Source organism: Cervus elaphus, chromosome 31 (genome assembly GCF_910594005.1).
Source record: "Cervus elaphus chromosome 31, mCerEla1.1, whole genome shotgun sequence".
In the NCBI taxonomy this organism is placed as follows: Eukaryota; Metazoa; Chordata; class Mammalia; order Artiodactyla; family Cervidae; genus Cervus; species Cervus elaphus.
This window is the reverse complement of record NC_057845.1, coordinates 12,132,939-12,155,909: the sequence shown is the minus strand read 5'-3', so window position 1 is coordinate 12,155,909 and position 22,971 is coordinate 12,132,939. Positions and strand designations below refer to the sequence as shown.

Genomic DNA, 22,971 nt, shown 5'->3' with positions numbered 1-22,971 from the left:
ATTTCATACAGCTTTTATTATGGTAAAATACACATAACATACTATATACTATTTTCACATCACTTAGAGGTTAATTTGTATGATGTTTGTGATGGAACATAATGTACATAATTTTTATTTTATTTATTTATCAAACTTTTCATTTTATATTGTGGTGTAGCCAATGAAAAATGTTATGACAGTTCAGGTGGATGGCAAAGGGACTCAGTCAAATATATCCATGTATCCATTCTCCGCCAAACTCCCCTCCCATCCGGGGGGTCACATAACATTGAGCAGACTTCCTCGTGCTATAGGGCAGGTCCTTGCTGATTACTCATTTTAAATACAGCAATCCCTTTTCCCCACTGCTGACTCTTGTTAAGCTATCCACTTCTTCTTTGGAAAGAGCTAAGGAAGAGAGAGCACACATATAATGCTTCCCTGATGGCTCAGTTGGTAAAGAATCCACTTGCAATGCAGGAGACCCTGGTTTGATTCCTGGGTCAGGAAGATCTGCTGGAGAAGGGATAGGCTACCCACTCCAGTATTCTTGGGCTTCCCTTGTGGCTCAGCTGGTAAAGAATCCACCTGCAATGCAGGAGACCTGGGTTCGACCCCTGGGTTGGGAAGATCCCCTGGAGAAGGGAAATTGGGAAGATCCCCTGGAGAAGGGAAAGGCTACCCACTCCAGTTATTCTGGCCTGGAGAATTCCATGGACTGTATAGTCCATGGGGTTGCAAAGAGTCGGACACAACTGAGCGACTTGCACTTTGCACTTTACTATTCTTAGTAAATGAGATTTTTTTTAAAAATGCTGGTTTGCTGAGCAAATCAATTGTTTTCAATCTTAGGGTTTTTCACTGTGATAGTTTGGTGGAAAGAAAGCATTGCTTTTATCCTAACAATTTCTGGATACCAAAGATGTGGCTTCTCATACTTGTCAATGGAACAGAATTTATTGGCACTGATGTGACACATAATTTAATGCACCATTGTGTCTTTTAATGCTTTTAATTGTTTTTAATAATGCTTGGCAGTTTCATAAAAAACATCAGAGTTCCATTAGTATTAGAGAATATGCTAACAGGAACTAATACTTGCTCTTTCACAATCAGAAGAACAAGAACGGTTAAGAACAATGTAAGTCTGGCCAAAGATGAGATGGCCTTGGCGTTATGACAGGGCACTGCAAAGCTGGGACTAAGATAGCACCTTCTATTCAAAGGCCACACAGTAAGTGCCTAAGGCAATAACCTCAGAGTTTGGGGACAGTGGTTTGGCCTTATCTGATATGTTCCAATTCCTTTTATAGTCTCTGGAAGTGTAGTAGTCTATTCTGTGCTCTCTGGATCATTCTGATGTGCCTAGAAATCAATCTTTTCCTCTCCCCCAATCCTGCATGAGGTCTGACCTAAACCTCTGCACAGACTCTATGGCCATGAACACTATTCCAAAATGCAGCTTAGATGTCAAGTAATCTGTGTAGCAAGGCCACATGGCCTCTCTACAGATGGCCCTTCTCTAGTGTAAGTTGGGATTCTATGAAACCAAGATGAAACAGAAGAGGTAAATCACGCACACCTCCAACCCAGGGGTTTGCTGGTTTATTCTTTGCTTCTCCAGCAGTGCTTACACTGAGGTAGAAAACTCAGAAGAGCAACTGTGACCTTTCCCTTGCACACGTGTGTGGTCAGTCACTTTAGTTGTGTCTGACTCTTTGTGACCCTACAGACTATAGCCCACCAGGCTCGTCTGTCCAAGGGATTAGTCAGGCAAGAATACTGGAGTGGGTTGCCATGCCCTCCTCCAGGGGATCTTCCCAACCCTCAGGGATCGAACCCGCATCTCCCGTGTCTCCTGCACTGCATGCAGATTCTTTACCACTGAGCCAGCTGGGAAGACCAACTTCTCCCTTAACCTGCAAATACGGAGAGCTAGGACAGTGGGCTAACAAACTGATTTCATAAACATCGTTGAGAACTGCAGGCTTCTGACATTCTGACACTTCAGCAATGCCCTCAAGTCTATGGAAGGTTTACCTGTTTCCACCAGCCTGGTTATGTCTGAAATCAGATGTGGGCAAAGTACTAGTCTAAGATCAGGGGTTCTCAATGGGGTGGCATTTTGTCCTCCCCAGGGCACATGTGGCGAGATCTAGAGACATTATTAGTTATCACAGTGGGGCTGGTGTCACTGCCATCTCACAGGTAGAGGCCAGGGATGCTGCTAAACATCCTCTAACCACAGGACAGCACCCACAATGAATTAAATGACCCCAAATGTCAACCGTGTTGAGGTTGAAAGACCTTGAGTTAGATGTCATTTGTGTCTCAACCGCACTGTGGGGAAGGGGCCAAAGATGAGTCATGGGTCATTCCCTTTGGCCAGACCCTTTGGTGCAGCTGGCTGACCAGAAATTGGCATGATACTCTTTGAGAGTAAAAGCATCTGCTTGCCTTTTGAGATGCAGTCTCATGGGAAGAACACTAGGGGAAAAAAAGATCATACTCTCATGTTTGAAACATAAACTTATCAATAAATATTTAGGCAGAAATTTTATTGTTCATAAACACTGCACTGGGCTAAGTGAATGTGAAACCGTGGCATCATCCTTAACCCACAAAACCCAGGTTTCATAAGATTTTTAATCCCAAATGGGAAAGGGATTTTTTAAAGGATTCAAATCCATAGATTTATGAGTCAAATGAAAGTTCTTAGCCTCAGTTCTCTACCCTCTCTACTTGTAGTTTATGATTTTTAAAAACATATTGCATTTTTTTCTTTATTTTCTGCCTGCATTGGGTCTTCACTATGGTGTGCAGGCTCTTTCTAGTTTTGGCATGCAGAATTAATTGCCCACTGCATGTGGCATCTTAGTTCCCAGACCAGGCATCAAACCCACACCCCCTGCACTGCAAGGTGGCTGTTTAACCACTGGACCAGCAGGGAAGTACCTCTAGGTAGGGTTCAGATGCTCATCTATGATAACAAAACCCAAAAAATCATCAAGTTTCTCTTAAAATTGCAGTGTTCAAAAATGGTTTTTATGACAAAAATTTCAAATCTAGGAATGCCTAATTATAATAACAGGAAGTCTTGATAAGAAAATGACTGTATTCATAATGAAGACCATCACACTTTTTCTCCACACAAGCAATCGTCTTATCAGTTTAACTGAAGAGCTTTTTCTAGCTCGCTTCACACTTATTATTTGACTAGCAGCAACTCGGACTGGGAAACCTAGAAGACCACCCACCTTTGTGAACCGTGATGTCCTCCGATTGGCCCCAGGTTGGTGAAGCGGCCAAGAGCAGCAGGCCTCAGCTGTCGAATCAAACGGGCCTGTCCACCTTTCTCAGTTTGGTGCATTTTCTCTAACTCCAGCCTGCTAACTGCATTTGACCTCCAGATGACCATGAGTTTTTCAATTCAAATGTACAGCTTTGCTATAAATAAGAGCGCGGAGCTGTGCAGGCTATAAATAACTAGAAATTATATGCTTTCTCCCGGCTCTTCACACAAGCACTACAAAACCCTTCACTTTCAATGACTGAACAGCCTCTGTAGGTAGACAAGAAAATATAGCTGCCCAAATTACCTCACCCTCCTAGAAAGGAAAGGTGTTAGGATCCCAAACACATTACAAGTAGATGGAAAAAATGACTGGGAAAGAGAAAATGACAACAGATTGCCAATGTCTGCTGCGAAGAGTTGAGAAAACAAGTACTCCATGAAAAGAAATTTATTGAACGATGATGCTCATTCCCAGTAATGAATAAAAATAGAAAAAGATAATTTTTTATATGCTTAAAGTGATAAAAAGTGAAGCTTAAAGTAAAAATAATGACTGCTTTTGTAAAAGGGTGGGAAAGATTAAATTTATTGATGCAGGCTGCATTCATGGCATTTAGGAAAAAACGATTTTAATATTTGTCAGCCATTTCCCACAATTTTCTGTACTCTTAAAATGTGGTTCTGAACTTCAAATGTAATTTGCTAACCTAGCAAACTGTCAGAAACGGCTGGCCATTTGGAGCACAGGTCACAGCCACAGTACCATTTAGGTTTAAACCTGGGCCTGCCACCTGTGACGCTATGATGGCTGGGGACAAGTCACCGAGTTCCTAAAGCTTCATATTTTTTCTTGTATGCACAAAGGAAATGACGAAAATGGACACAAAATTCCCAAGAAAAGAGATGATCTAAGAAAAATGCCTTATAAAATGCAACACTCCTTGCAGCTCAATGTACTCTCAATCTCACAATATAAAATCTATAGTTTAAAAAAAAAATCTATAGTCTTTCCTCATCCTTCTATGTCTAGCCACTTGCCATACTTTCAACTAAAATTTGTCTTTTTAAAGACAAGATCATTAGCTTCATCAATTGTGAGACTAGATTTTTTTCAGGATGATAAAGACAAATGCTAATTTTCACTGTATCCAAGCTACAACCCCAACTGTGTCTTTCCCTCCACCAACCACAAGCATCAGTGGTTTCTATCAACCTAACCTAATGTTGGATGAATTTGTTTTGGGATATGATCCAAATTTTAAATGAGTGATTATGTATTTGACACCACATGTTTTAAACAAAGCTAAACAGGTAGGCCAACTGAAATCATCACAATGCACTGATATTATAAGGCAGGTTGACACAGCATTTCTTTATAAAGTGCTTTCTCTGCATCTTAATGATGAAATCAGAAGTTGGGCACGTCTTTCCCACTAGTGGTGTATTCAGGGAGGGGAAGGAGAAGTCTTGAATTCTAGAAGTGACCGTTCACTTCCTAAAGCCTAACAGCTGTCTGTAAACACACATACTTGAACCCTCTGCATACGTATTAGTCCACATAGTTAGTACAACGCATGCACATTAAATGCTTAAATGAGTCACTTATACACACGGGCTCTTGCTAAATCATAGCATCTTGTGAGCTTTAGGAAGTAAAATAGTGATGCCAAATAAAACACAAAACAAGGCTGTATAAACAGTATTTTATAAAACCATATGAAATAAAGAGGAAACTGATTAGAAATAGCAAAAGCCAGGTCAAAGCTCTTAGCCTGACACTGCAAGTTACCTGGCAAAATCAGATGGAAGTACAAGCAAGGCAATGGAAATAAACATTTTTGTTAAAAGACAGGTGTTCAAGAAACACAAAACCATGCAAAGGTGAGGATGCTGGAGCTACAATCCAGCCATGCAATATACTTCTCCCTCCTCCCTTCCGTCGAGTGAATGACAACATACGTTTAACAGGATCTTGGGGAAGAGGTTCCTGGGTGGTCTTGAGTAAACTGTGGGACACTATGGAGAAAATAAGAGAATATAACTAAAAACAAAAACAGAAACATGGGAATGACGGATGAAACTCAATGACATGATTCTACTGACCAAAGGAAAAAGCAGAAACAAAAACATTGACTTAAAAACAAAAATGAAACAAATATCCTGAGTTTGGGCCATAGCACTAAATAACATGGAACCAAAGTAAATATACAAACATAAGATATATGTCCACAAGAACATCATGGGCTGTGGATATTCTGTCTCTGATAGTACATCCCAGTACCCCGTGGAAGCATTTCTTGCTCCCATCTACCTGCTTAGTGTCAGCATCAGCAGTTCCCACCCACCCTTTCTTCATGGTATCTCCATTCATTTCACCATTCTAACGGCAGCCCTGGCCCTCAGCTCTGGCTATTTGTTGAGGCCTTTACTGTCCACTTACAGTCCTTTTTGTCCACTCTTCTGACTGACTTTCAGCCACTCTTGTTTGCTTTCTTGACATTATTACTCTATAACCCGTCTCCTTTGAAACTAACTACTGACTGCTTGTCCATTATACCTTTGTTGGGAGCATTTATCTTTTGCAAATTTCTTGGCAAAGAACGTGCCATCCCAAGATTCCATCTGATCTGTGATGCCCATGGCTCTGGCTCCCAGTCTGAGTTAACTCAAAATAACCAAATGGAGATGGTGTGCTTTGAAGGTAATAGTAGGGTTTTTTTGAGGGTAGGGGGGAGCACATAATTTCTAATTTTTTTGGCGACACCTGCAGTACGTGGGATCTTAGTTCCCTAACCAGGGATCAAACATGTGCCCCCTTCAATGGAAGCTCAGAGTCTTAACAACTGGACTGCCAGGGAATTCCTGATACCTTTTAATTCTTGAAGCAAATTCTCAACTATTAATAATTTTTAAAACCCTCCTTCTTATTGTATGTATAATGTATATATTTATATTCCAAAACGTAAATACACCCCAGGGAAAGGGGGGAAAAAGTTGGATATCTGCCAGGAAGTCTCCCCCCCGCAGGGAAACCAGTTAGAATCACTGTAACGAAAGTCCTCTGTTCATGAGGCTCCAGGCAACAGAACCCACCACCGTCCTCCAGGTTACCTGACCTAATTAACTTTTTTGTTTGAAACTGAACAAAGGAGTCTTCTGAGCTGGAAGCCACAGTCTTCCCTTCAGAGCCAGAAAAGAAGCCTTCAGAGCTACCAGGTCCTACACTGGTTCTCACAGCGAGTAGAAGGGGCGGCATCTCTCACACAAGAGACCAACAGGAACTTTTCCAGTAGATTCCACTTATACTGGACTTCACAAGACAAGGTCTTGATGGTGCAGGCCCTTTGTTGTTTAGCGTAATTCTATGATCACACTGGGAAACAATTTATATCATCCCTGGGAATCGTATGCAGGAAATGGTGGCTGTCACCCTCTCCAGAACCATGCAAAAGAGGCAGGAGTCTCTCAAAAGAGAAATGCACACTTACTGAGTTTCACTTTTACTTTATCAAGTTGAGTAATATTCCTTGAGTAGATCACACTCTCTGCTCATGGAATAGAAAGATAGATACATACATAGGTAGCTACATAGGTGGATAGAGAGAGAAGATACACAGGTAGACAGATAAGATAGATATGTATAGATAGATACATAGGTAGATAGATAGATAAGATAGGTAAATAGATACATAAGTAGATAGATGGATAGATAGATAGATAGGTAGGTAGGTAGGTAGGTAGATAGGGAATTTAATGTGGAAGGCTGTTAAGAAGAACAGAGGTCCCACATGTTTGGTCTGTTACCTCCAGAAAACTACCTCTGTGGAAATGGTATCAACTTGCATATAAGTCATCATGACTTCATTTATTTAGTCCCCTGAGTTATGAAAAACTTAAAGAGGAAGAGAAAAAGACTTGGCAAATTGTATTTCCTGAGTCTTATGTCATAGAACATTTCTAATGCTAAGTCAGGAGTTTTCTTCCTTCTATTTCCAAGAGAAGACATGAAAACTCCACGTTGCAAATATCCCTGTGTGAGCTTAGGGACCACTGGGTCATCTCTACCCTCTGGCATCAGATGTGCATGCCCTCTACTCAATCCGGTTCCCTCCATAAACATCACGTGTTATGAGACGAAGCTCAGCCCAGGCAACACAGCTTGCCAATGCAAGGGGTGGGGGGCGGGCAGCGCCATCAGCCGGGCTGCCGGTGGAAGCCCTCATCTGCACGTGGAGCACACATGCAGAGAGCCGAACACAAAGATACACGGACAAACGCAGGGATACACTGGCAGAAACAGCGGAGAAGACACAAGGGCAACTCCAGCTTGGCTCAAAAGAGAAGCCCTCCAGAGACCCTCGAGATCGCAAGACGGGAGGCGCCACAGCTAGTGCGAGATACACACCCACGGCCATGCTTTTGATTCGAGAAAGACGGAGATGTGTGCCCAGGATGGAACGTGCCCGGCGATTAGAGAACTCGACAGAAACGAGGTTAGTGGGAGCAACACACCCCGCCCCCACGCCCCCTTCGCGAGAACCAGGAAAACCAGTCGGTTACAGAGAGCAGAGTCAGTGGCGAGAAAAGACGAAAAAGGCGGCCAGGCTGGAGGGAGGTCCACTTACTGACGCTGCCACACACGGCCATGCAGTACTCCTCCGTGTCAAAGTTGTTTCGGTTGCCGCCACATCCGCCGTAAAAGAAGGGGGCGCACTTCCCTTCAGTCACATCAAAGTACCAGCGGGAGATCATTGCTCGGCATGGCCCCGTCTCGGCTTGTTCAGAGCACACCTCTAATCAGAGGAGACGTGGGGAACCACATTTAGCAAGAAAAGGTATGGCTCGCCGTTCGCGCGCACGCGTTTATTCTGCTTACGCGTTAGTCCTCCCGGGGTTCCCAAATGCAACCCGGGGCATCTGCCCAACATTTCCCGAGGAACTGAGTAACGACCTACTAGGACTTTCAGTTCAGTTCAGTCGCTCAGTCGTGTCCGACTCTTTGCAACCCCATGAATCGCAGGACGCCAGGCCTCCCTGTCCGTCACCAACTCCTGGAGTTTACTCAAACTCATGTCCATGGAGTCGGTGATGCCATCCAACCATCTCATCCTCTGTCGTCCCCTTCTCCTCCTGCCCCCAATCCCTCCCAGCATCAGGGTCTTTTCCAATGAGTCAACTCTTCGCATGAGGTGGCCAAAGTATTGGAGTTTCAGCTTCAGCATCAGTCCTACCAATGAACACCCAGGACTGATCTCCTTCAGGATGGACTGGTTGGATCTCCTTGCAGTCCAAGGGACTCTCAAGAGTCTTCTCCAACATCAGGACTTTAGGGAATGGCAAACCCACTCTAGTATTCTTGCCTGGAAAATCCCATGGACAGCGAAGCCTGGTGCAGGCTACAGTCCATGAGGTCTGCAAAGAGTTGGACACGACTGAGCGACTTTACTTTTCACTTTCACCAGGACTTCAGAATTACTTCGGAAACAAAGCATCACAGGCTCCTTGGGTTTAATCAGTGTAGCTCCTCAGTACTAATAAAAAAGACTCCAGCTACAGGTGAACAGAGCTTTTGGCTGCCTTTGGATGACTATCCAGTGCCTAGACAGCATATTAAAAAGCAGAGACATTACTTTGCCAACAAAGGTCCGTCTAGTCAAGGCCATGGTTTTTCCAGTGGTCATGTATGGATGTGCGAGTTGGACTGTGAAGAAAGCTGAGCACTGAAAAATTGATGCTTTTGAACTGTGGTGTTGGAGAAGACTCTTGAGAGTCCCTTGGACTGCAAGGAGACCCAACCAGTCCATCCTACAGGAAATCAGTCCAGTACTCTGGCCACCTCATGTGAAGAGTTGACTCATTGGAAAAGACCCTGATGCTGGGAGGGATTGGGGGCAGGAGGAGAAGCAGACGACAGAGGATGAGATGGCTGGATGGCATCACCGACTTGATGGACATGAGTCTGAGTAAACTCCGGGAGTTGGTGATGGACAGGGAGGCCTGGCATGCTGCGATTCATGGGGTCGCAAAGAGTCGGACATGACTGAGTGACTGAACTGAACTGAAACATTGTCTGCACGTCAAAACAATTCTTCATGACTTCTCTTTGAAAATAACTTCAACTTTAAAGGTGAAAGGATTGTTGTATCTGGTAATGATGGCAAAAAGTTTAACCTTGTGCAAACACCTGATTGTTTTTCTTGAATAACTGACTGCCTTGACTGTCCTAATTCAAATTACACGTATTTTGAATGTGGTCTAGTTTTCAGAGAGAGAGAAAGTCAGCCTGTTCACTGACTATATTTGAAAACATATATAAAACCTGTGAATATGACTTAGAGTTGATTATGTTAAGTCTAATTAAAGATGAATTTGTACCTTGGCAAAAATAATTTCATACAATAGAATATAGGCAAACCACAATTTGTTAATACAAATCCAACACTGTTTTTTACATTATACAGCTTACCTGCTAACAAGACTTGTCACCCTCCCCTGAATCAGGTTCATAATCCCTGGCTGACTGAAAGTGTAGCAACCTGTCCGATTCTATTTGTAAAGTTACTGCAATTAGAATTTGAGCTCTACCTCCTTTTTTGTTAGAAATAAAAACAATTTTCCAACCCAGTTTGTGCCCCACCTAGCTAGGCTTATGGAGAGCTTGCTGACACCTTAGCACACTCAGATGTCTTCTTATCTTAGTTTTATTAACATGTCAGGGGGAAGCACCCTTCTTCTAAAAGATAAAAGCCATGCACAACAGTAAAGAATCTGCCTGCAATGCAGGAGACCCAGGTTCAAGCCCTGTGTCGGGAAGATGCCTTGGAGAAAAGCATGGGAACCCACTCCAGTATTCTTGCCCGGAGAATTCCATAGACAGAGGAGCCTGGTGGGCTACAGTCCATGGGACCACAAAGAGTCACACACAACTGAGCAACTAACACTTTTCACACGTTCATGCATAATGCAGAGATGCTTATTAACATCCCTGATAGCTCAGTCAGTAAAGAATTGGCCTGCAATGCTGGAGAGCCAGGTTCGATTCCTGGGTCGGGAAGATCTGCTGAGAAATGATAGGCTACCCACTCCAGTACTCTTGGGCTTCCCTGCTGGCTCAGCTGGTAAAGAATCCGCCTGCAATAGGCCTGGGCTCAATTCTTGGGTTGGGAAAATCTCCTGGAGAAGGGAAAAGCTATCCACTCCAGGATTCTGGCCTGGAGAATTCCATGGGGACTATAGTCCATGGGGTCACAAAGAGTAGGACACGACTAAGCAACTTTCATTTTCGCATTATTCAACAAACTGATCCTCATCAATTACTCAAAGATCTACCATGTTGACCTAAAAGAACTCCTGCTTTACTTCTCTCTACACACCACTCACTGCTCCTTCTAGTCAAAGGAAATGGGTGGCAGCAAGATGGGAAGCTGCTGCCATCCTGATGATGTCAGCAGAGCAGGCAGGGGAGTGAGCACTGGCCCAGAAGCCAAGTGTCAGGATCTCTGCAGGCCCTGGGTAACAGATATCTGAGGTGATTCTGGCTCTCTCTGGATGGTTTTAGGATGGAAACATCGGACTCCAGGAGTATCAAGTTCAGGGTCACCTATCAGTCAGGTCATTTCATTTGGTACAGCTCCTTTCACAGTCCATGCTTGCCAAGCCACGAGGTGTTGTAGTTAGCTCTCTGCTATATGATAAAAACCTGGCAACCTGTTGACACAAGTATTCCATCCACTTGGCAATTTGGTTTCTCCCCCCGGTTATGGAACTATCATTCTAACTTACAAAGGGTTAAGTTAGTTTTGGTGTAGGTGGGGTCTGATCACCTCTGAGTTACTCAAGGAGAATCTGGGCTGCAGAGCTAGAAGCCACATGTTGTTCAAGTGTGGGATCCCTGCAAACCACAGCCATCCGCTGGCTCCACTCCTGGATGTTAATTCTCTCTCTCAATTGTAAGACGTGAGACTGGCTTTTCCCTCCTTCTCCTTTCTTTCTGGCAGTGACTAGAACATCACCTTCCTAGAGCAGTAGAGCTGATTTCAGAGGGGACTCGAGTGGAATGGATCACTTTTTTATGTCTCACTCATCATTTCTACTGTACTGTAGGGCACACAAGTGATGATTTCTGACCTTAGCTCTAACCCTCCTCTTTACAAAAGGATTGTCCATGTAAATGAAAAGAGAATCTTTGCTTAGTCTGGGAGAGAGTGAGGGGTAGGCATGGGCTCTGCCCTGGGGAAGTATTATGTAATGCTTTTACGCAGGGTGTCAATAAGTATAAAGGAGATGGCCAATCACTTTCCCAAGAGAGTGATTGAAAGGAGCAACACATTTGGATTGAAGAAATGTTAAGTGATCAATGTCAAGTTCATAGTTGTGACACTGCTAAACGGGGAAAACTGGGTGAAGACTATTAATTACGTCTTCCTATTGATTCCTTCGCTGCATGTAAATCTATGATTACCTCCAAAAACTGTACACGGATCAAAAAAACTCACATTAAGAAACATATAAGAGGAATGTTTGTAGCTCAGTCTGCCTTAGAATTCTAATCTTGTCTCTTTCCCTGAATCGCTTACCGTTTCAGAGTAAGTTCCCTGAAGGGCTACAAACTTCAGTTTTAGAAACTGTTCTTTAAATTCCTTTCTAGCAATGAGAAATTATCAGGAAACCTATCCAATTAAGATCCCAACAAAGTAAAACAATTTTAAAGAATGAGGTCTGAAACATATAATTTGAAATCTGCATGACTAGATTCAGAGAAAAAGAAATCTTGAGACATTTTATTTTACTGTATTTTTCAAGAGACATTTTAAATGCTTATGTTTACATTATTATTTTTCTGAATATAAAACTTCCTAATCTATGGGAAATACTGAAAAAATTCAGTGAAAAATGTGTTTCATATTTATGACTATAATCAGCCAGTGGAAAATTATTTATAAAACTCTCCACTAAATATAGAGCATGTAAAATCAGACCTTATGTAATGGTCACCTCAAACAGAATTCATCTGAAAATGAAAATCACAGCTTCCTTTTCTCATCCTCATTCTCTTCTCAAAATCTAAGCTACGAAATGAAAAAATACACATTTTTAAATTATTTGCTAAATTTATTTTTGAATTTCAAGTCACCTTTGTTTCTATTCTAAGTAAATGTTACATATGATAATAAAGGAGAAAATTCGCCCAGAATTGAAGCAGGGATAATTTTCAAAGAGAATGATTCAAGTTAGGTAGAAACACAGGAAAGACAAATATTTAAGGAACTAGAATCTCTGTTTATTCATATTTAATTCTTAAACTTTTAAGGCCATAAATAGGTTTCCTAGTATTCACCTAGTCTGAATTCTGCTGGCAGGGAAGGCTCATCTCTTTTTATAAAAGCTCTATTCACCCCTCCAGACAAATACCATTTAATAAACTGAAATGCTAGTGTACACACAGCTGTATGAGTTTATGTACTTAAAAAACAAGCACTCTACATTTTATATTTGATATTTTATATCATTTTATATCTTTTTGTAAGGTAGATCCTTGCTGAGATTTGTGCTGGTTTCAACACCAAATCCCATTATCTAAACATCAATGCTATACAAATACAATATAGAGGCAAAGCTAGAGCTTCCTACATTATATAAAATGATTATGCAATTCACTGTTCAAAATATATTATGCTTAACCACAAATAATTAACTCTGAATAGATGTCAAATTGGAGCAAAATTTTTTGTGGACGACCAAACTTAGAAAGCTAATTTTACACTTAAAAAAAATTTAACATGAAGACAGCTGTGAAAGTGGTAGCTAGAATGGAAAGAAAATTTTCAAGAGTACAATTACCATAATGCCTTCTTAAAAAGCAGAGTTATCAGATTAGCAAGTAATTTGCTTTAAATAAAGTACTAAATAAAGGATAATATCATAATGCAAAGCTTTTTATTATGATTTTATTTTAATAACTGAATTTCAATTATTCTCAGGCTCTAGAAATGTATGTGCCAGAAAACTGTGCATTACAAGGAATGCATAAAATTTAAATTTACAAATTTTGAGAAAGTAAACACTTGAATAATCAATCAAACTACAGAGTTACTTATAGAAATCTAGGAATTAAATACTCTGACATTGTATAAAAAAAGGAAAAACCCAAAGTAGCGTAATTCCTACATATGATGCAAGAATATGGACACAATTAAGGTTCATTTACGTTAAAAATGACATATCTTGCAGTTTTAAACTGGAGTAGGAAGGGCAAATATATGAAGACAAAATAGTTTGGTTTTGTAACAAATCACCTGCTTAATATTAACAGTAAAATAAAATGAAACAATGACAGGAGTTTAGAAATCTACAAAATATGCTTATCTTTAATATTTCAAGTAAATGTTGAATTATCTGCCTAATTATTCAATCCATTAATAATGAAAGTGGTTGACCTCAATGCCGTTTTATAACAACTTTACTTTTCAGCCTGATTAAATTATTCCTACAATTTTAATATTCCAATAGGGTGAAACATCATGAGGCTAAGTTATTAGAATCCATCTTACAGTCTGTTGAAGAATAAGTAGGCAAATTTGTGTTTGACTTTTATGGTTGAAAATTTTACAAGTCAATAAAAACATTAGAAAACAAATTATTTTTTAAGAGTGTATTTTTGTAACAACGTGTACTTTTGATGGGAAAGAGAATTTATAGTGTGCTTGCTAGTAGATATAAAAAACCATGTCCAATAGAATATTCCTCTAATCAAGCAATAGTTATCAGATATTTATTACCTACTAATCATATTTTACTAATAGAGGCATGTAAAATTAGGCAAGCAAATTTGAACTAAATCCTTATGACAAATCTCACTTAAGCCACAAATATGGGTTGAAATATATAAACAAATGATGGGAACAGCTGTGCATGGTAATAAAATCACTGACTCAGTACGATATGACGGGAGCCAATTTGTCACGAAGTGTCTAGAAAATATCTGCAACTGGCTTGCCTTCTACTGAATTGTGTTTATTCTCTAAGGCTACCCAGTACATGTGTCATTCCAATTATATCCAATCCGATTCTCACATACCTCCGTGATGAAAGATTAGTTATAAAAATGCCATTTGAAAAATACTTGTAAAGTGTTAGACTAACAATACCCTTGCTGGTGAGCATTCACAAAAGGGCACTGCTATTTGTCCTAATTCCTTTGTTTCCCGTTTATTATAGGAATAAACTTATTTGTCATCAAGCTGCATGGTTCCTCTGAAGCACAGCACAGTATTACAAGAAGCTCTAAACTCTGATAAGACAAGAACCCATGTCCTTTGCTGGAAATAAGAGGAAATTACTTTTCTTCTTTGACTGAGAGGCAGGTATGCTGGGAAATCTGATTGTGTCTCCAGAAAACAGAAAAATTAAACACTCTGTTTTATAGTGTTTGTCAATTTCTGTGGTGTAAATACTCCCACCATTGGTATTACAAGCCACCAATGGCTGTGGCTCACAAAATTCCTCAATATTTTAATAATCAGCTTTTAGCAGGAGTCGGTTATATCCCACCCATGAGAGAGAACGGGCACAGATGAAAGTAGGAACAATTATGTAGGTCCAGAAATTGTAAGGATTTTCTAATTTGTTTGCTCATGAGAGTTGAAATTTCACAACATTACTCAGTAAGTAGACATAACAGGATTCTTTCATACTTGGTGACATTTGATAATGTAGTAAGAACAATGATACCATATAAAAGGATGGTTTCACCATTATAGATAAGGATGGTTTTCCTTTTCAGTTTCTTTACTTTGTCTCAATCTAAATCTGCACAGTATAGGGGACTATAATGCTACTGGAGACTGTTCCTCAAAGTGGAGGCAGCCAGTGAACCTGTAGGAACAGCATCACTTGGGATTCAGGATCCATCCCAGACCTACTGTCTCTGAATCTAAGCTTAGGAAGCACTTCAGGTCACATTCATGTTGGAGAAGCACCATGGCCAAATGTACCTTTTATGTGCAGTTAAAATGTCAAAAGTAGGAGAAGGAAATGGCAACCCACTCCAGTATTCTTGCCTGGAAAAGTCCATGGACAGACGAGCCTGGTGGGCTGCAGTGCGTGTAGTTACATGGCTGGGCACGTGTGCACGAGGATGGAGACGGGTTGGTAGCAATAAACTGGTAGAACTAAAAAAAGGTCAAAAGTTTATATATATATGAAATGTCAAAAGTATATATATACACATATACAACATACTTCAAGTTATATATATTGTTAGGAAAAACGCCGCGGGAGGAAAAAGCCGCCTCTAAGGACCCTTGGTAAAGGCCTTTATTGAGTGGTCGCTCTCGGGCAGAACTCCCGGGGGCGGGTGGGTGAGGAGACAAAGGGAGTCTGCGAGGTATGAGGGGTGGGGAGGGGTTTTATAGCCACGGCCGGCGTCCAGGCCAGGTCTTTTCATATAAGGAAGAAAGCGCGGGCTACAGCGGTGGTCAGTGTCCGAGGGCTTTATGTTGGTACCTGATTGGGCCAGGCTGCAGGGGGCCAGCCCCTGGAAGTTTAGCCAGCCTCCGGAATTTGCCTTGCAGCACTTTCCCGGGGGCATGCCCCGACCTTTCATATATTACTTTTAAATGTTATATATATTACTTTTAAAAAGTATAAAAAGTATATATATATATTTGACATTAAAAAACATATAACTATTAAAGTATATTATATATAAGTATGTTTTATATACATACTTATATAAGATTCAGCCACCTTTCAAAAGGATCAGAGGGAAAGGATCAGTAAAAAGTTGCATAGGTTTTCACTTATTAAAAGAAGTGCAGATATATTTGGGAAATAAGGGGTAAACATACTTTGATAGTTAAAATAGTCGAATGTATACATATGCCAAAATCTTAATCTTAAGAAATTATCGTTACATATTTCTTTTCCTCTGAAGTTCTGTCTCATGCAAAATTAAAGCAGCTTCAATACTTCTGCCTTAAATTGAACACTAATACAGTATTTTTCTTATTCATATGTCTATGAAAACTCAAAACTTCTCAGAAACCCAAATTTAAGTGATTTTGTTCTTGTAATTTGTCAGAACATTAGAATATCAAAAGTTTTTATTTATATTGGGGAAAAATAATGAAGAAAGCTGACATAAGACTGAAGATCACTGAGCTTGGAATCTGCTTCCACTGCATCACTTCTCTGTAAGAAAGAATTATATAACATTTCTCTTACTGTAAGAAAAGGATGTTTCTAGATACGAGAGTCAAGGGTTGGGAGGATGGTCCTTTTCTGGGGGACACCAAGGGTGTCCATCTTGCCATGTTAACTTGTCCCTGTCATGGTACCCAGCAGCAAAGAGCGGGTGGGTGGCTTCCAGCTGAAAACAGCAGTATCCCTGCTTGCTCTATGGTACCAGACATGAGTGAGTTTCTTTAGGAAGAATAAAAAACAAACCAGGAAGGCAGTTTTTCTTTATCTCTCACTGCCTACATGGCACATATGTATGCGTAATACTTAAAAAATAATAATTGTGTGTTGATTTGTCTCTAAATACAAACTATGAGACTATACATGACACATCAAATATCAGTTTTTATTTTACTAAATGAGTACTTAACTTTTTTTTTTAGCATATATTTTGTTTATTTTAGTTTTTCTTCTCAAATTGAAACAAATGTTCACTGCTACCTACAATGTGCAAAGCAGAGTCAGGTGTCATGACTTAACATTAACATGAGACACAGTATCGCAGGGGTATTTCTCTGCTCATATATTTAAAGCCAGGGATCACTGTCGATCTCAATATCAAAGCTCAGTGGTTTGCAACGAGAAAGTCTGTGCTTCTTATCACCTCCCAAGGGACATGTATCAAGGGCTAGAGATGCATTTTTGGTCATCACACCTCAGGGGCGCTACAGTAGAAGCCAGGGATCTTGCTAAACATCCTACAATGAACAAGACAGTCTCCACAACAAAGAACTGTCCGGCTTAAAACATTAACAATGCTGAGATCGAGAAACCCTGCCATAGCCCAAGCAAACACCAGGATTCATGCTGCGTTTTAGGGATTTTGCCCCATCATTTGGCCAAAGCTACTGTGCGGCGGTCAGCAATACCTCAGAAATCCTGGGTAACAGATGCCGGTAAATTCCAGAAGAGATATCCTCATGAGAATTAGATAACATGACATATCAGGAACTTAATTTCACGTGCAAGTAGCGTGAAATTCCTGTCTATATTCTGTTCTCAGAAATTATACCCAACAAAAGCATAAATAAATTTAAGGGGCGGAGATAAACCCATCCTCATAGTTAACACCAGCACTGTCTTACTATTATTAAGTCAGTACAGTACTTTATAACAAAGGGCACTATTTTCACCTCCTTTTACTGTTTCAAGAGTCTCCTAATTTTTAAAGTTTGCGCTGCTATCTTGAAGTCCAAGGCGTTTTCCTGAACACTTGTTTTAATTTTCTTTAAATTGAAATGTAGTTGATTTACAATGTTGTGTTAGTTTCAGGTGTAGAGCAAAGTGATTTGGTTATACATACATATATAATTTTTTCAGATTATTCTCCCCTATACTTGATACGGAATACTGAGTAGAGTTCCCTGTGCTATGCAGTAAGTCCTTATTGATTACCTATTTTATATATAGCAGTGTGTATGTGTTAATCCCAAACTCCTAATTTATCCTTCCTCCCTGTGAGGCAAAGTCTTTCTGTTTTATATATAAGTTCATTTGTATCTTTTTCATTTAGAGTCCACATATCAGTGATACCATATGACATTTATCCTTGTCTGGTTTACTTCTTAGTTTGATACCTTGTCTGGTTTACTTCACTTAATTTGATAATGTCTAGGTCCTTCCATGTTGCTACAAATGGCATTATTCAGCTATAAACATTCCACTGAACATCATTTTCATGTGATATTTGTTCAGCTTTGCCTCCTCTTGACGTCTTACTCTTCCACTAATAGAATCACAAAAGGTCAAATATCAGAAGAGGTGATACATTTTTAGGGGGACAAAGAAACAGGTGTTTAGACTGAAATCCATCCTGCTTAAAAACTCCAGAAAGTCTTTTTCTAAAAGGGAACTAAAGATTTCCATTAAAACACACAATTGTTACCTGCCCAAGGAATCAGAGCCCCTACTTAATGGAACATATAGATTAGCTAAAAATTAGCTGAAAATGACATGCATATTTAAATGCTCTGTTCTCTCACTTGCTGGATTTCTTTTACTATATAAATTGCAGACTCTGTGTTGTGAAAATATATACAATTGCCAACATTTGTATATTTTTTGGACATCAACTGATTTAGGGAAAAACATAAGAAAGACTAGCATTTTTAAAAAACCTAGTTTCTGGCCTTTAATTGAACAGGGCTGAAAATTTTATTTTTATAAGAAATTTAGACATAATTGTGTTAAAATACCTTCAGCTGATTATTTCCTTTTCCAACACTGTATTAAAGAATCTTGACACAAAGTGTAGAAGGTAAAAATAAGCACTATTAGCCATGTAAAAGTTCAAGCAAAATCAAGTTCAAAAACAGAACTTTCTATGTGGCAATGAAGATCTTGGTGGATATATTAAACCACTGACTTCTACATTCCACAGTATGAAACCTATATTTCAAAAAATTTGTTACTAAAAAATTATATATGTAAACACATCACACGCAGTCTTTTATATGGCTCTATTTCTCACATTTGAAGTAAATTATTTGAATGAGCATGGAAAGAAGCTTGTTAATGCCATGCTTTACTCTGCCTTTACCAAAGCATATATCAAACAACCTCAAAATCAATGGCTGCAGTGCCATGGGGCACAAAATAATAGGCTGCCATCTGTCACATCTCTGCCCTGCGTGGATACTAGTTCTCTCAAAGTCATGAAAAGGATGCTACATTCTGATCCAGGAACAGGAGTGGAGCTTACCTGTCTGTGGTCCTAACAGAGAAGGGTAAAGTCTTCCTCAAAAGGAAGCAGCCATTATTCCTTTGCCCTGTTTTCAAACCCATAAGGGAGTTTTATTTTCATTTTGGGCTAGTGTGCTGCTATGAGAACCCCAACAAAAGTATGTGAGTATATTTCCATGTCTGCAGCAAGTCAAGCTCACAGTCTTCTCCAAACTTCATGGAAAATTAAATACAAGCAATGAAAAAGAACCCTACCAGTGAGTGATGGGCTGCCTTGCAAGTGGCACATGGATTACAGACAGGTAACACAGGGGACGTGAAAATCAGGTCAACCTCTGTCTGCTCTACCCTTGGGATAACACAAGCCATTCTGCTTTATTTATGGTACTTCTCGGATTCGTTCTATTCGGTGCTCCATTAACCGGCAAATCCCTATTCTCCTTTAAAAAAACTCACTCAGATGACAACTTCTTGGCAATGCTGTAGGTGAAACTTCTGTCTCTTGGCTGGGCACTTTCCCTCCCCTGGGCTGCCAAAGTTTCTCCAGCCAGGTCAGAGAGGCTGGTTTCTCCTGAAGAGTGAGTATACAGCTCTGGCTGGAAGCAACCTGAGTGAGCCACCTTCTTCATATCCCTGTGTTCTCAAGAACTGGTGCAATGCCCAGTTCCTAGGAGTGCCTGGTCTACGTTGGTGGAATGTACAGCAGCAAATCACACGATGCTTCTCAGAGATTAACAGTAACCAGGGGGAGAAGAACAGTAATTTAATTCTGTGGAGGTCAAGTCACCTAGCCCAAGGCAAGCAACATTTAGATCAAACTTTTAAATTTCATCATCGTATGGTATGGTTAAATTGTCTCCTCTATCAGTATCTCTGTCCATTTAATAGTTGAACTTCCAAGAGGTTTAAAATACCCTCAAGAAATGAAACTCCACGTTGAAATGCAATGGCATTTAAAACTATCTTGATTCAATTTTCAGCCAGACACAAAATTGAACTGTAGATATATATCTAAATATACAATATAGTCACAAAAGGTGACTAATTTTTTAGTTTAAGTTTAAGCTGTTTTCTCCTTAATATATGCCCATAAATAACAGCTCTATTATATAATAGAAATGGATGCATCTCACTGATGCATTTTATAATGCAAAAAGACAATCTGTTGGGTTACCTTTGGCATTCCTAATTAGGAGTAAGTGTTAGTTCTCTGGGGAATCAAAATGACACACAGACCAGGGCAACTATAGTTGTTATTGTTCAGTTACTAAGTCATGTCTGACTCTTTGTGACCCACGGACTCTAGCCTGCCAGGCTCCTCTGTCCTCCAGCTATAGTAGACTAGGTTAGTTGAGTACTTACCGTCTACCAGGAACAGTACTGTGTGTTTCCTGTGAATTACTTCATTTAATCCTCACAAAATGGCTAAAACTGGGTGGGTATTATTGAATCGCATTTTTCAAAGGGAAGCAATGAGGTATAGAGGTTATTTCACTGATACAAATTTACACAGTCTGTAGGTTGTAAAGCCAGGCTTTGACTCTGAGCAGCCTTTCCTTTTAAAACATATGGAAAACTTAGAATGTGCCAGGCATTATATGGTAAATGCTTAGCATGGATCATCTAGAGTAATCATGTAAAAAACATGCAACATCATAACAGCATCTATAAAACACACATGAAAAAACAGACTTACCGAGGGTATCTTGGTAACTGGCCCAAGACCATAAAATTATTAAAAAATTTTCTCTTTAAACACTTTACTAGTCTATCTCTACCCATAATAAAACCACCTTAATGAAATTAACTTGGAATGGTAATATCTGAAATATAAAAACTTCCTACTGTGTTTCTAATGATCAGTATCAGAAGTTTCTTATAAAGGCCTGGATAGTAAATATTTTCAGTTTTGCAGGCCATATGGTATCTTTTTCGACTCCTCAACTCTGCCTCTGTAACATGAAAGTTGCCCCAGACAATATGTAAACAAATGGGACTGGCTGTATCCTAATAAAACCTTTGATTAGAAAATTGGTGACAGTCCATATTTAGCCTGTGGCCATAGTTTAATATAAAAAATAAAATAAAATGATACTATTATTATATAAATAAGCATTCTAAAAGTCAGGAAATGCTCAAAGTGAAACGATACCAAGATGAACACATGCCTAGAACAAAGGAACAGACATTTACAAGGGGACACAGGTTAAATTGAACTAGTGTGTATTTATAAACAAAAGGAAAAAGAAAAAAAAATAACATTAGGGTGGTAAAAAACACTCTGGTCCATCTAAGCCCAAATCCTGGCTTCACCACTTACCAGCTTTGTGATTATGGACAAGGTTTAAAAAATTTCTCTCAGCTTTATTTGCCTTGGCTTTACATGGGAAATAAAAATTCTACCACCACTCAGCACATTACAGGGATTAAAAGACAGAATCCCTGCCCTAAAGGCAAGGGGAGTGGTGATCCTGAAAACAAGACATCCCAGCCTGATCGGCCACGACGCAGTAACAGCCAGCTCCCCATCACACCTGCTATAGCAGAGAAGTGCCGAGCCATCAGCAGAGGCGTGATAAATGTTTACTTGCTGAATCAGTGAACATATAGAAAAAACCAGTTACTCTGGATGAACAGAACTGGCTAGCTAAATCATAGACTATGCCATTTACTACAATACCCACATCTAATCAGAGTTTGGGCTTCCCAGTGGTAAAGAATCAGCCTGCCAATGCAGCAGACATGGATTCAATCCCTGGGTCAGAGAGATGCCCTGGAATACAAAATAGCAACCCGCTCCAGTCTTCTTGCCTGGAAAATTTCACGGACAGAGAAGCCTGGAGGGCTACAGTCCATGGGGTCAAAAAGACTTGGACATGACTGAGCGCACAGCACACAGAGTTTAGGATTCGTGGTTGAGTCAACAGTGTACGCTGATGTCTTAGGTTCATGAAATGCAAGCACTTCTCAAAACACAGAAAATTAGGAGCAAGTGTCTACATCTACTAGGGGTTTCCTGGTGGACTACTGCTGTATGCAAATTGGTATGGGCTTATTCCACTAGATCAAAACCATAGATGCTAAAGTCAGATAGGTGTGCTCACTTCTCAACGATCCCTTTCTCCTTGGGAATCAGTTAACAGAATCAGAATCAGAACTGGCATCTTCTGCTTTGATATCAATGATTCTAATATAATATGGCTGAACATTTTATGACTATGTTGAAATGTCCTATATTTTTCTTCCCTCTGCCTATTTCTTTCAAATTGTAATGGGTTACAAAACTATTGAGGTTTTTTATGAAGCACATTAAAGACGCATACTAGTAGCAATGTGTTGGTAATGAAGAATGTTCATTATTAAGTGTGGTTGTAAATCACATTTTCTCTCGGGCACTGAAACATTAACACTGGAAATGAGATGGTAAGCCTCTTTTCAATCTCTCTTCTTTGCAGGTCATTTCCAACCTTTATTGTCAGTGGAGGGGCCAGCTATATGTTATTAGAGTTTTACAAAGTTAGCAGTCAGCTACGGCATTGACACTGTTCATTAGGAAATAGCTGTAACCCACTTCCTATACCAATGGGGTGGACGGAACCGCAGGAAACTGGTCGCTTTAATGTGACCATTAGAATCTTCTACTTCTTTATCAGAATTAGATGGGAACACAGAAAACTCTGACACAGATCCAATATATACCATTAACATGTTTCTCCTCTTAGGCCTCCTTTCCCAGAAAGTCTTGCCTCAATCACAGCTTCTGTATATTTCAG

General features: G+C 40.0%; 1 protein-coding gene across 7 annotated transcripts in view; it reads right to left on the bottom strand.

Moving 5' to 3' along the window:
• The window catches only part of LOC122687615 (amyloid beta precursor protein), a 288,333-nt gene that overhangs the window by 104,066 nt on the left and 161,296 nt on the right, over nucleotides 1-22,971 (bottom strand). For 2 of the 7 annotated variants that reach the window (XM_043893221.1, XM_043893222.1), the window contains exons 7-8: nucleotides 7,903-8,070; nucleotides 5,237-5,293 (exon numbers count right to left, since the gene is read on the bottom strand). The exons of 2 other annotated variants lie outside the window; for them this stretch is intronic. In XM_043893221.1, the coding sequence (XP_043749156.1) occupies nucleotides 5,237-5,293; nucleotides 7,903-8,070 (225 nt within the window). The remainder of the gene's footprint in view (nucleotides 1-5,236; nucleotides 5,294-7,902; nucleotides 8,071-22,971) is intronic. 3 more of the 7 variants (XM_043893224.1, XM_043893223.1, XM_043893225.1) reach the window with 2 other exon arrangements.